General features: G+C 38.7%; 2 protein-coding genes across 3 annotated transcripts in view; both read left to right on the top strand.

The window, feature by feature from the left end:
- The window catches only part of csmd2 (CUB and Sushi multiple domains 2), a 197,389-nt gene extending 179,052 nt beyond the window's left edge, over positions 1-18,337 (top strand). For both annotated transcript variants that reach the window (XM_077549513.1, XM_077549512.1), the window contains 15 exons: positions 644-826; positions 3,118-3,294; positions 4,549-4,728; positions 5,577-5,750; positions 5,889-6,062; positions 7,940-8,013; positions 8,540-8,651; positions 8,783-8,962; positions 10,412-10,477; positions 11,444-11,605; positions 12,185-12,297; positions 13,278-13,365; positions 15,121-15,253; positions 16,043-16,220; positions 16,445-18,337. In XM_077549513.1, the coding sequence (XP_077405639.1) occupies positions 644-826; positions 3,118-3,294; positions 4,549-4,728; positions 5,577-5,750; positions 5,889-6,062; positions 7,940-8,013; positions 8,540-8,651; positions 8,783-8,962; positions 10,412-10,477; positions 11,444-11,605; positions 12,185-12,297; positions 13,278-13,365; positions 15,121-15,253; positions 16,043-16,202 (1,976 nt within the window). In that variant the 3' untranslated portion in view covers positions 16,203-16,220; positions 16,445-18,337. The remainder of the gene's footprint in view (positions 1-643; positions 827-3,117; positions 3,295-4,548; positions 4,729-5,576; positions 5,751-5,888; positions 6,063-7,939; positions 8,014-8,539; positions 8,652-8,782; positions 8,963-10,411; positions 10,478-11,443; positions 11,606-12,184; positions 12,298-13,277; positions 13,366-15,120; positions 15,254-16,042; positions 16,221-16,444) is intronic.
- col9a2 (procollagen, type IX, alpha 2) overlaps positions 16,082-21,737 on the top strand; it is a 117,136-nt gene continuing 111,480 nt past the window's right edge. The window contains exon 1 of the mRNA XM_077549516.1: positions 16,082-16,220. The gene's annotated coding sequence lies outside the window, so the exon portion shown is untranslated. The remainder of the gene's footprint in view (positions 16,221-21,737) is intronic.

Genomic DNA, 21,737 nt, shown 5'->3' with positions numbered 1-21,737 from the left:
ACACGTGGAAGAACATGTGGGTATTCAGTTCCAATCCACAAATGTCAACACGACAACGTATACGTAACCATAAAGTACATGAACAAAGTCAAGATGAATTACAACACATGGACATGACAGTGGAATTTATTTTGCATCCTGTCACATTTATGTCACATTTAACAACACTTAGGAGCAACCTTGTGGTTTCTCATATTCCCTAAACAGGCAATAAATACAACAGTAATATTAAGATTCATGAAATGTTTGTAGCACCATTCAAATGGTGCAAATCTGAGCACTGTGACATCAGAATGCAGGCGCAATAAGCACCATTACTGAATCGATAGTCGTTTTAAAGGTATAATATATCAATGGGGATACAAGGTTGTTTCCTGCATGTTAAACAAATGACTGTAATGAAACCGAATTTATATAGAAAGCGTGGCTAATGGAGGCAGAGAAGTACACTTTTTGTTTGATGGATCATGTAGAAGGAGGGCTTGTGGCTCTGATCCATCTCCTCCCGCAATATGTTATTCTATAATAGGAAAATATCCATCAAAGCATACAATTCTGCAAAGGTAGTCAAACCTGAAAGTGATTTATTTGCTTTATATATATATATATATTTTTTTTTAATAGTGTGTTTTCCACTTCCAAGGTGAATCGGCAGGTCTTTGTGGGGATCCAGGTGTTCCTGTGCACGGCATCCGGTTGGGGGATGAATTCACAGTGGGCAGCGCCGTGCGCTTCAGCTGCGAGCCGGGTTACATGCTGAAAGGTTCTCCGGAACGAACGTGCTTCGCCAACGGGACCTGGCTGGGTACCCAACCTGAGTGCCATGGTATGAAATACAGATGCTTAATTGTCTTCACTTTAAATATGGAACATTCAGACACCGTTGATTTGGGATTTCAAAAAAATATTGTCAAAATTAAATATTTAAATATTTATAAATATATATTTATTTATAGATTTTTTTATATTTATGTTTTATATATTTTATATATATATATATTTATATTTATATATATTTATATTTATATATAAAAAAAATACTATTACAACATAAAAAACATCTAAACTGTTACAGATTTTGCATCTAGCAGAAACTGAATTTGAATTTTACAAATGAATCTTCTTAACTCTTTGACTGCCAGACGTTTTCAGAAACGGGTTGTCCCCAGTGCCAGACGATTTTAAGCATTTTGACTGATCTTTCAAGGTCCATAGAAAATTATGTGTTTGGACTATGGAAACACACATACTACCAAATGAAAGATTGGACTCTCATCTTTCATCAGAAAATAAAGTTTGTTTCTACCTTATTCCGTTTTTCAGTAATCAACAATAGAAAATGGTTAGTTTCACCTCTGTTTTGAAACAAACGTCTTTTGACGTCTTTGGCACTCCTCCATAGGATTTTACTAAACGTTATTTAACGTTTTTGGCAGTCAAAGAGTTAATGAGAGGCTATTATGATCAATGACCTAAAAGTTAATTTATAACTCTAGTATCACAAAAAAAAAAAAAAGGGCATCTGTGAGCATGGAGCAGAGCAACTTCCCTTTTGCACCCAAGGCAGGCACTGGAGGTCGATAAGCAATCTGCTCAGGATGCATTCCTGCATGCACCGCAAAGATATTCTGGACACATCTGGCTTGAGACCCAGGGGCAGACCCCAAAAAGACGATAGAGGGATTACACAACCCAACCGGCCAGGAAATGCCTCAGGATTCAAAATGAAGCGCTGGAGGGCACTGACAGGGGGGAGGAAATAAATGAAAAATAAAATACGACAGCTTCCATTGCAACCACCGCACTGCAGATATTGACAAGTGGCGTAAAATTAAATGAATGTGTTGGATGGAGAAGTAGTCATTAATGAGCACAATATCTGACAGAGACGCTTGGGAGTTGATGTGGGGTTATTGAAGTAGAAAATCCTATTCGCAGAATTCCTTATGCAATATAAATATGCAAAGTAAAAGTCGTATTTTCTTCTTTGAAGTGGATTACATTGCTGATGTTTCATAATCACGATAATGTTGAACCCGGGTTTAGAAAACAGGTCATTGCCTGTCATGATATTAAGCAATTCACCGCTGTCTCAGCTATATCAAAGACACACGAGACAAAGTGAGAGCTCAAACCTAACAGGAAAGTCCGCCATTTTGATTTTATTTTGAAATTTGGCAACCTTTTTACACTTTTATAGAGGTCATTTTTTTTAACGACCTCCTAAAGAATGTATATGACATTTAACCCTGGAGAACCCCCAAAAAAAAAGGTCTTTGTTATTTGAGTAGCAGAATTTATAGGGGCCAAATTTGACCCCGTGGGTTCTCCAGGGTTTTGAGATGAAAAATCATTGAAAGCTTTTATTTCGTCACACACTGTTGCCGTGGCAATTTGCAAAGAAAAAGGCTGTTTATGACGGTCTAAACCTAGGCGAATACTCATAAGCTTTGCAAACACATAAAGCAAAAGTATAATTTGGGGAACTATTGTCCAATGTGCCATTACCTCAACATGTTAGTACCCCCAACATGCCCACGATTGTTTTATAGCTTCCTACACCTCTAGTTATTGTCATGTTTTGTAAGACTAAATGACTGATTAAACATTGCTAAACTATAATTAAAAAAAAAAATCATAATGCATTATATACACAAACTCCACTACAGTTAACACTCTACTTGGGCTCCATTTATTTTAATTTCTTACATTGACTATATCCAGCTAACCGCACTCCCAGGCGTTCTCTTTAAACAACAAACACGTCTCTCCTTATGCCACCACCTCTCTGCCATGCCTCCCCCCTTTGGCTCGTTCCTTTTTTGGTGTGTACCTATGAGCCGGCGTCACCCACCTGTTTTTTTTTAGCTGGCACAAGCTTCAAAGACCGGACTACATCTGGTCATTATGGAGGAGCTATCCCCCTCGGGGGGGCCTTTGAGAGACTGATGCAAGCTGGTGACTGCGATGTAAAGAACCTCGGCTTGTGTCTGATAGTCAAAGTTCAAGACACACATCTCGTTTTATCATAAAGTCCACTAACTAGTCACATTAATGGATTCGATTTCTAATCGTTTTGGATATTGATTTGTCTCTCCCTTTTTTTTCTGATCTTAGTCATTTCCTGTGGAAACCCCGGTACCCCTCGAAACGCCCAGATCCTGATCCACGATGGCCTGACTTTTTCCAGATCCATTACTTACGCCTGCAGGGATGGCTACTACTCTACCGGTTTGCTCACCCGGCACTGTACGATAAATGGCACCTGGACCGGCAACATGCCTGAGTGCTCTGGTAATTAACTACCGTTTCTAGGAGGAAATCCATATGTTGCGCTTCTGTGTGTATAGTAGGGCTTAGTATTGGCAACTACCTCACGATACAGGGGTCACAATACGATACGTATCATGATACGCATGTATCCTGATACATGGCCTTGAGGGCGATACGTTTCCCGGTATTTTACATTATTTTACATTAGAGGTGTCAGGCAAGTACATTTTTTAATCTGAATTAATGGCATGACTTCAATAGTTAACTCAAGATTAACCGCAAATTTTATATCTGTTCTAAATGAGAAGTTTTCATACTCTTGTTAACAAATGTATACAGTAATTTCACCATAATTCATAGCATTGATGTAATGTACCGTTAAAAAAAAAACGAGTGTGATATTAATTTGTGGTGGTCGTGTTTCTGCCACTAGATGGCATAATTGCATTTGTAAAACGATGACAGCTCAGTGCATTTTCATTTTCATCTTAAGGGCTATCTAATCTTTAACATGAAGTAAGTTTTTAAAATTGTAATTTTTGACATGGACGTTTCTGCTGCGTTGCAACTGCAATTCCCCCATTAGGCTTTCCAAGTTGAAAAAAAAAATGGTGTTAAAGAAACTTTAAATCAACTCAAAATTAACGCACTATTTTACATACATATTTATGAAAACAGTCATATGCGCTCAAATTATATTTTTTCATACTGGATGGCAGAAATGTATTTGTCTTATAATGTTACCAGCACTTCCGGTTTACTTCCTCCGCCGTGCCTGGTCGAAATGTGTGCACACGGCAAGGAACAGCTTTCAGAGGCGTGCAGGGAAACCTTATGAATGAATGAGCAATATCGATTCTGAAGCCTCCGTATCGATGTTGGAAAGAGGTCCGCAATAATACATTCCCGTATCGATTATGTTTTTTTTAGCACACCTCTTGTGTATAGTGTATTATGTAAGAAATTTACCCTATTTATTGGCATCCGGGCATGAAACTGTTTCGTCATTTAAATGGGTGCACAAACAGATCTAATTTGGACCTCATTAAATAGAAATAGCCTACATTTGTACAATTATAAGAAATACAATGCCCCCTCTTCTAAATGGAATCAGTAAATCAGCAATACAGTCGCGACCGCAAAGAGTTCTTTGAATGATACCAATTGTTGTTTTTGTATTTAATCAGCATGCGTAGGTAACTAACACAGACCGTTACTGCAGCACTAAACTATGAAACTGCAGAGCTGATTTTTTTTATTGTCCTCCCAATGCAGTCATCAACTGCGGTGACCCTGGAGTGCCGGCTAATGGCGTGAGGTTGGGGAATGATTTTATTTACAACAATTCGGTTAGTTTCCAGTGTTCTCCTGGTTTCACCATGGATGCTGACCGCGCCTCCACCCTCATCTGCACCAAGGCTCGCACCTGGAATGGCACCAAGCCTCTGTGCAAAGGTAGCATCGGATCACCCATTGAGTCTATTCAAATGTGTAATGCTATGGTTATACAGACGCTCCCCAACTTACGAACGAGTTACGTTCCGAGCGATCGTTCGTAAGGTGAATTTGTTCGTAAGTTGCTTCAGTGCTATAATTTGTATTATAATTTATGTATGATTTGATGGAGGAGGAGGAGGAGGAGGAAGAGGAGGATTTTATATCATGAGAGGTTCTTCGTCGTCGCTGGAATGGGCTTCAAAAGTTACTTCCTCCTCCGTAACTTCAATGTAGGAAGAAGTTGAGGGTCGCAGAGAAGAAGATGAGGGTTGATGAGTATCTTCCTTGGAGGATTTACTAGAAACTGGCCGAAAGAAGCCATCGAACGACGATTGCACAGTTTTCTTCTTTTTTTCATCATAAATGATGCGCTAGCACTGTATGGCATCATTCAATTGATTTGCAACCTTTGTGCAACGTTCAATATTTGGGTCTTGCTGCTCGAAAAGTGCGATGGCTTTATCTATGAGCGACAGGCGTTTCTTCTTCTTCCCCCTCCTCGACACGTTGCTGAGCCTCCAATGCTGGGTGAGCTCTCACAGCGCCAAGCGTCGGTATTAGCGGCGGAAAGAAGCACTACAGTACTCGGAAAAAGGTGCGCAATAAAAAATCGAACTTACAGCATCTCTTTCCGAACATTTTTTGACATGCGCGCAGACATGTTCGTATGCACCGTTGTTCGTAACTCGAATGTTCGTAAGTAGGGGAGCGTCTGTATTTCAGGACATTCCACATTTGATTAAATACAAATGGATTATTCAATTTAGAAAATATGAACTCATCCAATGTGCTTCTCCTACGTGTAGCAATTGTCTGTGGTCCTCCGCCAGTCATTCCAAATGGACAAGTGGTTGGTACAGACTTTAATTGGGGCTCCAGCATCAGCTACTCTTGTAACCAAGGTTACCAGCTGTCATTGCCCACCGTGTTGACTTGCCAAGGCAATGGCAATTGGAGTGGCGAGAAACCGCAGTGCTTCCGTAAGTGGCAATGACAATACTTTGCATATATTTCTTTCAGTCAATAAATAGCATCTGTCATGTGTCACTCCTTTGGGGAAATACATTTATTTACATCCCAACATGTTTTAGTGTGTTACTCTGTTTTTGTTTTTGCAGCTGTGTTCTGTGGAGATCCAGGCTTGCCTGCCCAAGGGAGGAGGGAAGACCGAGGTTTTACTTACCTTTCCTCAGTCTCTTTTTCATGCTTTCCCCCTCTTATTCTGGTGGGCTCTACCAGGAGGTATTGCCAATATGATGGCACTTGGAGTGGAACGCAACCCTCTTGCATAGGTATATAACATTTGAACTCAATCACTCCCAGCCATTTTCGTTGAAGCAACCCCCTTCGCTCCCAGCTGTTTTACTGGATTTTGACTTATTTTGCAAGGCCCACAGACTATTGCGTTTTATTGCTATACAAACATGGGACCTACCAGAAGAGTAGATTATCTTCTTTAATCAGGAAAAAAGTATATTTGTATTTGTTTCCATTTTGCAGCAATTCGCATTAGAATATAACTAAGTTTCAACATTATTCACAAATCTGTTGAAAACACTGGTGAAATGAGCTGGTTGCAACATGGCCCTGATTGATCTCTTATACTCTGCTGCCTCCTGCTGGCTGTATTTGTGTAACAACTACCATTGCTTTAAGCAACCCCTTCAGGTCAGAGGCTGCATCAAAGCCTTCTTTATGCTTTAGCATAAATTTAAAAAAAAAAACTTGAATAAATACATTTTTGGGACCATGGCAATATTTAAAATAGAACGTTTTTATACGTTTTTTGGAGCAAATGAGTTAAGTTGTGTGTGTTTTCCACCTCGCTCACACTTACGACAGCTTTCAGCGAGTTCAAAAAAAAAAAATCCCCTCACCCAGTCCCAGTCGTGTTTTTTTTTTTTCAAAACCTGTCGTGAAGAGACACCTGCTGGCCGTATTTGTGTAATAACTACCATTGCTTTAAGCAACCCCTTCAGGTCAGAGGCTGCATCAAAGCCTTCTTTATGCTTTAGCATAAATTTAAAAAAAAAAACTTGAATAAATAAATTTTTGGGACCATGGCAATATTTAAAATAGAACGTTTTTATACGTTTTTTGGAGCAAATGAGTTAAGTTGTGTGTGTTTTCCACCTCGCTCACACTTACGACAGCTTTCAGCGAGTTAAAAAAAAAAAATCCCCTCACCCAGTCCCAGTCGTGTTTTTTTTTTTTTCAAAACCTGTCGTGAAGAGACACCTGCTGGCCGTATTTGTGTAATAACTACCATTGCTTTAAGCAACCCCTTCAGGTCAGAGGCTGCATCAAAGCCTTCTTTATGCTTTAGCATAAATTTAAAAAAAAAAACTTGAATAAATACATTTTTGGGACCATGGCAATATTTAAAATAGAACGTTTTTATACGTTTTTTGGAGCAAATGAGTTAAGTTGTGTGTGTTTTCCACCTCGCTCACACTTACGACAGCTTTCAGCGAGTTCAAAAAAAAAAAATCCCCTCACCCAGTCCCAGTCGTGTTTTTTTTTTTTCAAAACCTGTCGTGAAGAGAAAGGTTAGCAATGAGAACAACCGATTTCAAGAAAAACAACTGCTGTAGTTGCACAACTGAGCACACCCTCTTGTAGCTGGGGATGTGGCTGTGTTCAGAGTAAGAGTAGTTCTTAGCAGAACCGCAACACATTTGTGCTAATAACTGGTACATTTAATAATTAACTTCACCTTGACTAAGAAGAAGAAAAACACTTGCAGGTGATGATACTGCCATCACAATATGCTTTGCTGCATGAGTGGTGTTCTTTTGCCGATTAGCTGTGTTTTGGAAGATTTTTTTTGGGGATACGATCTTGTTAACTTTCTGGCCCTGATTCCAACATGGAAACACATCACTGCTCTTTTATTTTTTCTTACCACAAAAACAACGGTGTGTGTTGACTTTTTTTTTCTATCCACTCAACATGGTTCTAGTAAAACAAGAGTGAGCCACTGCAAACTTTGGTTTTATTAGTTACTGTAGCTGTGCAACAAAAAACGAGAACTGCAGTATAGTCACCTTACGTGAGCAATATAACACAGCAGGCATCTCACAATAGGCTGAAGATTCTGCTCAATTTTGTTGTGATGAAATATTTGATTGTTGTGCGTGACATGAATATTAACTTTTGTTTGTTACAGATCCCACTCACACCACCTGCACGGACCCGGGCACCCCCCTCTTTGGTAATCAGAACAACAGTCAAGGCTATCAGGTACCAGATACATAATTAATTCACAAATAAATATATATTTAGTGTTTAAAGATTAATTTCTCTATTTTAAAGGCAATCCAGAAAGACGAATTGCTGCCAATTTATGTTCTTAGTGCATTTGTACTGAGTGAAAGTGCAGAAAAAGTCATCCAAAAACCTATTTGTATTGTGTTGCCAAATAATGGAAATCAATACAACTATGACTCACTATGTTTGCCAGTTAGTAACTTATGAATACTAGTTTAAAGTCATGTTGTACAATTCAAGTTATTTGTGATCCAGTAAATTGTCAGAATTAGCATTTATTTTGCACTTATTTAAATGGCATTTGGCAGTAGTGCTCAGACTTAATTTAAATATAAAAGAGACTCTTCTTAACTCTAAGAGGGTGCAATTGACTGTTGCTTTATAGCCTCCTATAACAGAATAACAACATTTATAGTAGGCTTTATAAGGCATTTATTGTACATTATTTGGAACATCCTACCTAACATGAACTTTATTTTCCCATCCTTGTGGGTTCCAGTTCAGCAGCACGGTTTTCTTCAGCTGCAGGAAAGGCTACCTACTGCAGGGATCTATTTCGCGCACATGTCTGCCCAACCTCACTTGGAGTGGATTTCAGCCTGATTGCATAGGTTAGCTCATTTGAAAAATATTCATAATAATAATAATGAATGTTTTGCTGGTGGTGAACTATTGCTCTTTATCTTCCCTCAATCCTTATCGCCATCTTTCCGCCACCTCATCCCCCGTTTTATGTCTGCAGCTCACCACTGCAGCCAGCCAGAGCTGCCAGCCCAATCGGACGTGCGAGCCATTGAGCTGCCATCCCTTGGCTACACGCTGATCTATACGTGCCAGCCCGGATTTTACTTGGCCGGAGGATCAGAGCACAGGACCTGCAAGTCTGACGGGAGCTGGACTGGGAAGCAACCTCTCTGTGCAGGTAGAAATAGTCTCATGATTTTTCCATTAGAAGACTCTTCTCATTTCTACTTACATCTTCAAAAGTTTCATAAGCGTTTTGATGTGTGCTTAGGATGGAACCAAAATTCTGCATGATTCCCCACACAACTAATCTAATATTTCTAATGTATACTTTTTATCGACTCTATTTTTGGCCACGACCGAAGCAGTATTCGAGGGTGAAGCAGCAGATTGGCCTAATGTTGATAAATACCTCAGTTAGCAGCTGCTTATAGTCAGACACATGCCAAGGTAGGAAGGTCCATCCATCACACAATTAAACTCTGCACACATGCACAGAAAGCAAGCTTAGCAAGTGTTTGCTTAAATATATCAAAGTAAAAATAAGAGCCGGTGACACTTGATAGTAATAATCTGTCTGGTTGATTGCTATTTTCTATTAAGTCATTCACTTCCAGCAATTTTCACTGAAGCAACCCTCTTCGCTGCGTTACTGGATTTTGACTGATTTTCCAAGGCCCACAAAATATTGTGTTCTATTGCTGCAAGAAAGATTAGAGTCTCTTCATTCATCAGGAAAATAAGTATATTTGTATGTTTCAGTTTTGTAGAAATTAGCATTAGGATATAGCTAAGTTTCATCAATATTTACGAACCTGTTGAAAACACTGGCAAAAAGAGCTTGTTGCAACATGGCCCTGGCTGATCTCTTATACTCTGATCCCACCTGGTGGTCTATTTGATTTTATTTTTTTATAACTACCATTGCTTTAAGCCACCATCTCTTGTCAGAAGCTGCATCAAAGCCTGTGTGTGTTTTTGCATAAAAATAAATAAATGTTAAAAAAACATATAAATACGTCTTTGGGAGTGAATGGCATTAAAAAACGTATTTAAAAACCTTGTGAAGTGAAATTATAGTGTTGATATGCTAGCGCCGGCTCAGAACGCTATGCCCATTCAAAACGAACGTTAGATGGAATTGCAGTTTAACACTACATTTGTTTGCAGTGATGGACTGCCAGGTCAAAAAGTGGCACCTAATAAAGAAAAAAGGGCTGAAAAAGTTTGAGTTTTTTATTGGCAATGTTTACTCAAAGTCTTATAGTTAATAAACTATCGTCTCTATACCTGTCTTAGTACGTACATACCCTTTCTGCTTGACAGTGTGTGGGCGAATGTTTACTTCTCCTGTGCTCCTTTGTGAGCGGCGAGACCTTTATTGAAATGTCTCTCAGAACTGCAAAACTGTGACTAACGGAGCCGTGGCTCAGTTGGGACTCGACTTTGATGCTTTAGTCGGGTCCAGTCGCAAGGTATAGGTGCTCGCCGAATGCACCGCTGGGGTACGCTAATGGTCTCGCCTTTGAGTTTATGTGTTCAAAGTTACATTATCCTGGCACACCCGCACATGCCCTGTTTACAAAAATGTCTTCTTCAATTGATATTATGTTGTTATACTCCCCAGCCGATAACCGTCCGAGCGGGAAGAGCCCCGTGGGAACAGTGCAGGAGCCTCCTTCCAAATTACCAGGTAGGACAAGCTGTTTTCTGGTTTAGAAGATAAGATTTTTGTTTTTGTTTTTTTCAGGAGCATATACACTGTTCCCCTCTTCATCTAATTCTGTGTAGTGTGTACAGTCCCAATGTAGAATATTGTATTTTCTTCTATTCAAGTCAAATATGAATATAATAAAGAAGCATTGATTGTATAGTAATGTTATTTTATCCATTTTGATGTACTTTTTAAAAATATTTATATAATATTTAGATTTTCCAGGTGTCTGTTTATTAGGGATTTTCAATGCCACTTTTTTTCCTGACTGATACCAGTACAAGTACTCAACTCCGATATTGATGCGACCAATACTTTTGATGCATAAAATTTCCCTAAAAAACAATGACAGATCATTTTAAAGAAATACCTATTTATCCTTATATAGCATTTTCCCATAAAATTGCATGGCATTAATGGTCATTTTCTATTCTTCTAATTCCTAGTCACTGATTTTAAAACAGCCACAAGTAGTACCTTGAAATAAGGCCCGGTATCACCCCATTGGTATTGTTATCGGTACTCGCCCATCCCTAGTGTTTATAATTAGAGATGTCCCGATCATTTAAATTATTATAATTTTTTTAAATATATATATATATATATATAGTGATTTCTGTGATATATATATATATATATATATATATATATATATATATATATATATATATAATTGACTTAAAAAATTACGGGGAATTTTTTTTTCAGCCAATACCAATAGCTGAAAATCATGTGATTGGCCACGATTTCCGATCACATGATCAGTCCTGGGGAACTCTATTTATACTTCATTAGTACCTATCATCTGCACAGTGGATTTCTTTCTTCCTCAGCATGTTTTTTTTTTTTTTAACCACTTGACATCCCATCTGTTCCAGTCATAACTTTTGTCACTTTTCTGCCTGTCGCTCTTTGTCATTCCCGCCTCCTCTATCCCTTTCTCAGTTCCCGGTGGGGTGTTTGCAAAGAACTCTCTCTGGAGGGGATCCTACGAGTATTTGGGGAAGAAGCAGCCAGCTATGCTCAGCATCACTGCCTTTGAGTCTTTTAGCAACCGGGTGAACGGAACACTGCTTGACCACAGCGGCGTGGAGCTCAAACTCGCTGGTCGGTAGCCCAGAAAACAAAAAAAATGCTGAACATACTCATCCCGACTTTTACATTGTATTTGAACTCGTTGACTCCCCCCTCATCGGCATGTACCTTAACAGACGGATCTGATCATTTCATGTGAGGACAAGGAGCAAGAAATCATTGCTGCCCCTCTATAATGTCGATTATTGCTGCAGTTATGGAACAGAAAACATTTCACATTTTCCCTGTGGCATACTTGCTGTGCAGCTGTGATCATTAAAATGCAAATTTGCATTAGGAAAAAAGCAAGGTCTCATCACTTCTCTCTACCTGATATTGTCACAACACACAAAATCATGCATTTGAAAGTGGTGGCGTTATTGGATGTATTGAGTATTGTTGCAGAATATTGGCAGAATGTTGTTAATGCTGATTGCGCAATATTTAGAAGGTGTTATCTGGTCATTAATCTCCAATATGCCGCATGTAATACTGGCCTGTTTGTGGTTTATTTTTTTTCCCCCCAATGTTTGAATGTACTAGACTAATTGTTAGTGTTGTGAAATGTGAATGTCTCACTGAATATTTTTTTCTTGTCTACTATCCTTGAAGGCACATATAAAAGAGAAGAAGCTCAGCTGCTCCTTCAGGTTCACCAGATCCGAGGCCCTGTGGAGATATTTGTCAACAAGTTCAAAATCGACAACTGGGCTCTAGACGGACACGTAAGAACAACACAAAACGTTATTACCTAGGTTTAAGTCAGTGGTTCTTAACCTGGGTTCGAGCGAACCCCAGGGTTTTTGGCGGAGGTCGACACACACCCGACTCAAATGTTTTGTGGCGATACGCGCTGCTCGGCCATCATTGGCTGCAGGTGATTACGCTACATTGCTTGCCTTATCCGTGCAGCAGGGAATGTGGCGCGTTCAGTAGTTGACTTGTGGCTGTTGTGATGGTACGTAGTGTGATTTCTTTATTATTGTAATCCTTTCGTATTGTGTCGAGCATAAAAAAAAAATTGGTAGGACAAATTTGTTTAATATGAACTCACATGTATAACGGAACGTATGGTGTTCCACAGGGTTCAATTCTGGAGCCTCTGCTGTTTTCATTGTATCTGCCACCCCCTGGGTTCTATGTTAAGAAAACAGCGGTGATTGTTGTGCTCTATAAATACAGAATTGATGTTTTGCGATGCCAAGTTAGCCATCTTGCAAAACTGAACGAACACTTCCTTCAGCTGCATGGAGATGGGGAATACAAGAACATAACACTTTCTGAATTCAAGGTAAAGAGAGCCAGATTTTATGAAAAGGCTACTCTCCCTGTTCATTTTGTTCACCAGTAAAGCCTATACGTCTCAAATTTGAAGAAGAAGAAAAAAACATTTTATTGTTTAATAAAGAAGGGTTCGGTGAATGCACATAGGAAACTGGTGGGGTTCAGTTCATCCAACATGGTTTAGAACCACTGGTTTAAGTACACGATGCTGTTTTCTGATTTACAAACCAATGCGATGTACTTTTAGCAAGGCTGAGTGTGGCTATACAACTTTTCATGACATGCCCCCCCCCCCCTTTTTTTAAAAATATGTTTCATCTTCCGCCTGCACCAGAAGCCGACACTTTAATGGCGCACGTCTTTTTTGCAGCGCTTGGATGTGATTGGATGTTTCTGTCTTGCTTTCTGTCTCCCTCGGTAGGTGTCCTACATCTCTTCATCCAACTCCTTTGTGTACCAAGGATTTGTCCGTGGTAAAGGCTTTGGGCAGTTTGGTCTGCAGAGACTGGGTAAGTGAGCTTACCACTTCTGAAAAAACAAACAAACAAATAATCAGTATACTTTGTGCCCTGCACTCAGTTTTTGGCTACAAAAACACGCTCGTTGTTTTGTCGTTGTGTCTCTTCGCTCTGTCAACACAATCTTGCAGTTGACACATAGTTTGGAGGTTCTAGGTGAAGATTTGCGTTATCCCCTAAATCGTGTATTCTGTTTCATGTCTGTGACCTAAAATACTCCAAGACGTGTTTTTTTTTTTTTTTTGCCGCAACAAATCCTTCCAGCACCACTCCATTAATCTGGAAGCCTGCTACAGTCGTGCAACGTGTACACAAGAAAGATTTATTTCTCCAGCCCCTCCCACACCGCGTTTAGTTCCTTGCTCACATTAAAGGGATGAAGAAAGCTCATCTTGAAAATAAATAAATATTATATATATATATATATATATATATATATACAGGGATGTGATTTTTCCGCTAATTCGCGGAATTCCGCTTTTTTTATCTCCCCCCAAAAAAAAAAATTCCGATTTATTTTTTTTTTTTTTGTAGTTCATTGTGTATGCGCATGACTCCGACAGATAACATCTTCTGCTATAACAAAGACATTTGTGGTATGCTCTAATATGAGTTACTTTTCATTTGGTCATGATACAATTATTTGTTCATGAAATTTGAACTCTTCAACATTATTTATGTGTTAACTTAGTAATCACATTAGTTAGATATGATGATATTCTCAGTGATAGTTTTTAAAAGCAAAGGCAGTCCAATGTTTTTGAATGTGACTGATTTTGAGTTGACTAAAACTGCCATTTTATATGGGATAGTTCAATATACATTGAAAATTTATGCTGTTGTTTTGTCTATTTCTTTGTCATGTGAGTGCATTGAAAGTACTTAAAAATACGGAAAACCCATGAGCTCCGGGGGGCTTCGCTCCGGGGGGCTTCGCTCCGGGGGGCTTCGCTCCGGGACCTAGCTGGGTGCCAGCGGCCCCCAGACCCCCGGCTAAATTTTCAGATAATTTCACTTTGGTCAAATCACATACCTGTATATATATATATATATATAGTTGGCTTTCGGGCAGACAGAAAAACAGATCAGGTAAAAACAGGTAGAGCAAACAATTCTTTATTAATGCCATTGTAAGTTGAAAGTCTGCTAGTACGCTCGCATGCTTGCATTCAAGCTGTTATAAATCAGCCATGGACAAATGCCATGTGTGTGCGCGTGCGTGTCCACACAAAGGTATGATTGGCAAGTACAGCATAAGCCCCTAATTGAATTCCTTCTCAACTGTCACCTGTTTTTATTGGAGCTTTATTTCAGAAAGGGGCTGAATAGCAAACAGGTGGGCTGTCATTCTGTTGGCGCTGCCACACACACACACACACACACACACACACCTTTCTAAATTAGAAAATGCCTTACAAGTAGTGCATGCCTGTAACTAAGAGTGATTTTTACGACAATGGGTTTTGACGTTCCCAAAGGGGGGGGTTAAAGTAAAGCACCAGGATAAACTTTGAAAGGTCACTTGTCTGCTCAACCTATTATGTAAATTCGACAATACTGGCAGCACCCCTCCAACCATAATAATCATCATATTTCTTTCCTTTTTGGTTTATTGCCCTTGGATTTTTGACTGAAGTTACTGGCAAAGTTTGGGGAGGATAATCTCCCTTTTGTTCATTTGGGTTTCTTTAAATTCGCAGTCGATTGAATGGGAATTAATGACACAATGTTATCGCTCCCTTGCAGAGAGTTTAGATCCCAGCAGAGACAACACAGCCTACAACTTTGCCTCCAACAGCAGTTCAGTGGCAGCAGCCATCCTAGTGCCTTTTATAGCCATGATCATCGCAGGCTTCGCCCTGTACCTCTACAAGCATAGGTAAGGGGTGGAGTTTACAGGTTTTATTATTATGATTATTATTATTTTTATTATAGTTATACTATATATATATATATATATATATATATATATATATATATATATATATATATATATATATATATATAGTATAACTGGTACGGGTATGATGAACAAACATGGACTGTAGGTATGTTTTACTTTCTGATTTACTTGCTTGATGCTTGCTGGAGAACTCAAAAGTAATTTACGCGCGTCGCAGAGCCAAATTCAACTAGTTGTATCATCTCAGAACTAAATTCCCTGCTCAAGTTGCCTCGCAAACCAACGCTGCGGGAGTGTGGCGCTCGTAAGCAGAGCTAAACCTGTTAGCGAGAAGTTCTGAGAATTGTTTTGTTTAACATTTGTATTTGACAGACGTATTCGATTCAAGGATATAAAAAAAAGCTTAGAACAGTCTTTGCGATGTTTTGACAATATTTCAAAAATGTTGCTCAAGTAAAAAAAAAAGTCCGTTACAAGCTTTGACGGAAAATTGTTGAATTCTAGTGAAAGCTAAAATTGTGAATGCCTCAAAATAATGTTTTTCCACCTAAGCAATCAGTGAAGAAAGAAAATAATAACGATGACAATGTTAGAGAGGTAGAGAAATAAAAAAATATTTTGCATATTTTGCAAGGGTTACATAGACATACTGTTGATACATACTTTACAAAAATATAAAGCTTTTTTTGTTTTGTGGGACAATAAATGTATTTTGGAACCATCTGTATGCTTGCTAATCGGATCGTCACCATTGCCGTCTTCCAGAAGAAGACCCAACGTCCCATTCAATGGCTACGTGGGCCATGAGAACACCAACGGACGGGCTACGTTCGAGAACCCCATGTATGACCGCAACATTCAGCCTACTGACATCATGGCCAACGAGACGGAGTTCACAGTCAGCACAGTGTGCACGGCCGTATAGCGACAGTTTCAACTCAAGGTACGAACCCGTGCAACGCGGATCCAGAGAAGTTCTTAATGTAATGTGCCATTTGAGAAAATAATCTGTTTCCTATTTATTTTTTGTTTCCAAATCATTGCATCACTCCTAAAAATTCTTACCCTGGTTGAATTTTTTTTCATGCCCCATACCAACTCTTCTTTCATTTCGCCACATTCTTTACATTCTTTCCACACCCATTTTGCATCAATCTTCCAATCAAGGGTGGAGAGGTGCGCCCGATCTTCAAGGACATCCCTCCGGGCAGGACAAACTTTATTTAATTCACTGCAAAATAGTCGGGAAACAACTCCAGTGGAAAAAATATGCTCCTCTAAAAGAAACAACGCCGCAACCTTCAACAACAAAATGTTTTTCGTGACTGGATAACTTCTTACCACATATTGAGGAAACATCCCAAGAGGAAGTAATGCTGGAAGCAAAGCTGTGACCGCTCTCCTTACCGCCTAAAAACCCAAAGGGAATTTTGTGCTCGAGACTTGTTGCTACTCGTGATAACATACAAGTCAACCTCGTGGCAGACATTCATTATTTGCTATGGTTTCCATTTGTTTGTTTATATCTTCGTTCATCCTTTATGGCGCTTGCGTTCTGTGATGAGGAAGCCTATTCGTCCCCAACCATCTGTTTCTGAGGCAGTTAAAAGGTTTTCATCCACAAGTCTGTACCACCAGAGGAGGGATTTAAAATACAGCGAAGGCCATGTTGCAGACAAACGTTCAGCCCCTACTGTTTTTTAGCTTGTTAATGACTTTTGTGTTGAATTTATCATGCTGGGCGAAGGCGTCCAGTGGAGGGTTTTGAGAGTGCAAAGGGCTGCAGAAAAACCACTTAGTGAACCGAAGCGGTGCATTTATTTTTTTTGTTGGTATCTGCACCCTGACCCCTCAGTTTAATTTCATCACTCTACAACGTCGGCTTTCGTTTCATTCTTCGAATCACAAGAAATGATATTCTCAAATTTTCCATAAAGACCAGATGCAACTTTCCTCACTCTGTTGCTCACAAGGACTTGAGTCGAAAAGAAGCTGAATCTCATCAATGGAGAATTACTTTGAGAGCACGTCTGTTTCCAAAGATCCAAAGCAGTTTTAGAACCGGTAACAACCGCAATCTAAAAAGTATTAGGTTGATATATAATTCCTTAACCGACCTTGGGGAAAATTAACAATTAGTTAATTCGTTGTTTTTGAGATGGCATTTTAAATAGGATGGGTTCATTTCTCTAACTGTTCTGAATTCAACTCTTTTTTTTCTAGTTCAGTGTAGTATTGAGCAGAAGGAGGCAGTGCTGATGTCATGTTGTTCTTTTTGAGACCACATACTAGTTGAAATCGATTGGTTGCAGCCAAATGGTGCGCTCCATTCTTGCCTCAATTTTCCTTGAATTCCACATGATCGATCTGGTTACTAAAAATTCTTTCATTTTATGAAAATAATATAAAAAGGTAAAACATTGCATTTTCATTGTTTCTATCGTATATCTGCTGTACAGGATGCAGTGTTTTTTTTTTTCTTTTGTACTGTCACTGTTCCAACATCTAGACATGTTCATTTAAAGGCATTTGGCAGTCATAGTGGGGTTTCCATCCACCCATTTTTATTTGAATTTTCAAGGAATAAAAAAAGTAATTGAATGGAAACACCAAAAAATTGAAAAAGGGCCCAAAATTCGCCCAAAAAATTTTACGCTTTGAGGAGGTGGATTTTGAAGCGTATCAAAAAGGAAAATGTGACACATGTCACATTCTTTGACCAGATAGTACGTCACACAAAGCAATGGCGGACAATAAAGTAAGGTATCTAAGACAAACCAGAAATATTTTTGGAATTAATTAAAGAAGCGAATATTAATGCAATTTTAGACGGAAAACAGCAAAGAAACTATGGTTTATCAAGAATTACTAACGCAAACTCATATGATGCCATCGCACGGCACAGTCGCTTCCTGGTTTTCTTCTTCTCCTTCTTCTTTTAAATTACTGGTGGATCCCATCTATATGGTGTATACCGCCACCTACAGGTGTGGAGTCCCCCATCAATGTTCGCAAAAGAAGAACAGATGGAAAGGGGCCCAAAATTTGCAAAAGATTTTTTACGCAAATGTGGGTTTTGCGCATTTTCAGTAAACACGCTTTAAAAATTCAAAACAATTGGACAGAAACCCCACTAGTGATTAACGTCAGATGGATTACATTGTGGTCTTTACTGTAAGCTAACTCCTGGCTGTTCCCTTGGGAAAAATGTGCAGTTTGTTTTCCTAACTTGCCATGAATAGGTTTGTTTTTGTCAAAGCTTTGAAAAAAAAGTCAGTTTGCTGTTTTCCTTTCTTGTCCTATTAATGAAATACCAACATCGTGAATGAAGAAATAGTTTGCTGTCTGGAGAAGGTTATGAAAGGAACAAATGAGATTTATTTATTTATTTTTCTATGTTGCTATGCCTGGGTTGTCACCGTGCTCCTGGCAATTTAACGTCTTAGCAACCTTTCATACATGTGCGGATGCTGTTGACTTTCAGTTTGAATTTTTTGAGGAATTTGAGTAGGGTCCATTTGACCCTTTCACCAATGACAGGCTCAGCCGTGTGTAACACCTATTCTGCAATTCTATAATCGGATTTAACGCATACAAACATCGGAGGTAACGAATCAGCATCCATACAAACAGGCTTTTAATGAAGTGTTTATAATCAGCTACATGCATAGTTCCCCTCAAATTCTAGCCTTTTGAAACCAATCACTGTAATGTTCCTTAAATCCTTGTGGCTGTGGGCTGGTAATTGCTTTGACTATGTTATTACGTTTTACAGCCTTCACTTATCGCAACGCCACAGATAGAATATTGCCCCTTGCCAGGTCTTCTCGTGAATTGATGGAAAAGGGAAACAATTGAATTACCTTGGAGATTTCACAGGGAGTGGAGAGAACCCACGTTATCGAAGCAGGCATTTCTGTTCAGTTCTCGAACTTGTATAGGGGTTCTTTTTTTCCTTTTCTTTTTTTCTAATTTTGTTCTGAATATTTTTTGATGTTTTCATTCATTCAAGTAGACTCTGTCGCTTTTAATTGAGTTTTCCCCTACATTTCTTCCGGCAAATATTTAACAGATAATGATGCCCTTTCATAGGCTTAATTGGGATTGTACTAAACTAGTGTGAGTAGACTGCAGGTTACATTTGCACTCCAGATTGAAGGCTATGGCAGTATTTGAATCAATTGTGACAACCAGAATACAATACAATGATTGTTTGTGTGTAAACACAAGGGCTCAGTCGACTAGAAACTTTGTCCTCCGTATTTTTCTACCCTCTCCTCTTTCCAATAAGCACTTTATGTTCATCATAGTGCCTTGTCATGACCTCATTATAGTAGTTTGATGGCTCCAGTTGGCTGAATTTTAAAAATGCATAGCTCTCTGAACATAATGTGTTAATTGTTACATGCCTACCGAAGGAACGGTAAGTTCTTCACAGAGCTTTCTAGAGTTGTGTGATGTTTTAGCTTATTTTTTATTTATTTTTTGCCTTTTTGTTCATTTGTAGGGTCTTAATGTGGAGGGATTAACGTGAGTGCCAGAGGTGGGCATTCCATCAGTCCATCAGTTTGTCACTGATGGACGTCATTTTTCTGATAAATGATGAATGACGGAATTGGGTTTTTCGTCCGTCAGTGTAATCGTCACTGACCGTGTCAAGTTCTACTGACGGGATGCCCATCTTCGTCAGTCCTTAAATAGCGGTGGCAAAGTGATGTGTGGTTGAAATAAAATGATGGATTGACGATGGCGGCAAGGTGCCCAGGCCACTGACGAATGTTGGACCAGCAAAATTTTGTAAATTGCCCACCTTTAGTCAGTGCTGTGCTTACCTACGTGTTTATTTTGCTGGATTGGTCGTAGCATATTTTGGGGAGATTATAAAGATTCAACCAAAGAACACAATCATGTTAAGGCTTTTGTTCTCAATGTTGCTTCACTTTTACTTGTAATGCAAAGACCGTCAGTATCAACAGAGTGTTTGCCTCTTGAAAACTACATTATCTATGTCGGACTATTTTGTAACATTCTAGGTTATTCCGCAAAGTTTTCTCCAAGAAAGTGCACTGGAGTTATATGAGAAGTTGGAGTTATGGTTTAAGAGGTGTTTGGCACCATCCTGGTTTTCTTTGCATATTTAAAGACATAGACTGGGTCCATCCTTGACACATTTTTGTTATCAGCAAGGCACAGCTCTCTTCAGCTCACCATCTCTTCTATAATGAAACAGACCCTCTGCTCTACTTCCTGTAAAGTTCGCTATATTTCCTGGCATTTGAGGATGCGATTAAAAGCTGTCAATTTTTTTGTTTCTGATGCAACAGTTTGTACTGTATGCACCGAACAATCTTTAAGTCATGCAATGCAACATATGCGGGCTCGACTGTCTTTTGTTTTTTTGTCAGTATTTCATTGTGTTGTAGGCAACTGTGCCAAAGCAACTCTCACTGCTGTTTGAAATAATTCAGCTCCATTTCTCAAAGAGAGAAAAAAAAAAAGAAGTGTTCAAGTGACTCCATCTTAGAGGGACCCAAGGGAGATGTGGGCTTACTTATTAAGAAAATTTAGTTGTTGAAGGACCGGTTATTTGTTTGAATGTATTTAATTTCACTGTGTGTCTCAATTTTTTGATTATCAATAGTTGAAAATCTGCTGTTTACCGGCATTGTCAAAAGAAATGCTTTTTAGCACAAAATATTTTCTGTGTGCTCTCCTTTGCAACCAGCCCAAAAAAAAAAAAAAAAAAAAAAAAAAAAACCACAATCTATGTTTTTCTCCTTTTTGCAACAGTTAAGAAAATATGTGAACTGGCCAACTCTCATGGCAACTCAAAAGCACCTGAGTGAGCTCCATGTGGCTCTTGAACAAACGGCAAAAACGCAAAGACTGATGGATCATGTCAAAGGCCAATGAAAGAAACATGAACAGAAGAGAACTGTGTAGTGTTGTTAAAAAAAAAGAACATTAACAAATTGAAAAAAAGAAACATTTTTGTACAGAGATATATTTTTATGAAAATACATTTGTAATATAAAATGGAAAAAAATGAATTTGACACGTAATTTTCCCATTATTGTAGTACAAATGCTAGTGGGGAGTCTATGAAAATTATATAAATAAATCTATATATAAATATATACAAAGAAAATAAAAAGGTGTTTTGTATATGTAAAAAGAGTGTACATAAAAGTTTACATAAGTATTGTACATATGTAAGACCCACCATGGCTTGTCTGCAATATATAAAATGTATTTTATCCGTCTGTATATGATGCTTTGCATTGTGTCTAAGCTTATTCTACTTTCTTGAACTTGAAACTTATTTTGAAGGTTTTTGGAATAAAACACTTAAAAAACTACTGTTCAACTGAGTGTTAATCATGTATTTGTATTAAGGTTTGAGTGTATATATATATATATATATGTGTGGATATTAAGGGTGTCTGACGATTAATGTAAT

This window comes from Vanacampus margaritifer, chromosome 17 (assembly GCF_051991255.1).
Source record: "Vanacampus margaritifer isolate UIUO_Vmar chromosome 17, RoL_Vmar_1.0, whole genome shotgun sequence".
Lineage (NCBI taxonomy): Eukaryota > Metazoa > Chordata > Actinopteri > Syngnathiformes > Syngnathidae > Vanacampus > Vanacampus margaritifer.
The sequence above is the reverse complement of the archived record's forward strand: the minus strand, read 5'-3'. Positions and strand labels throughout refer to the sequence as shown.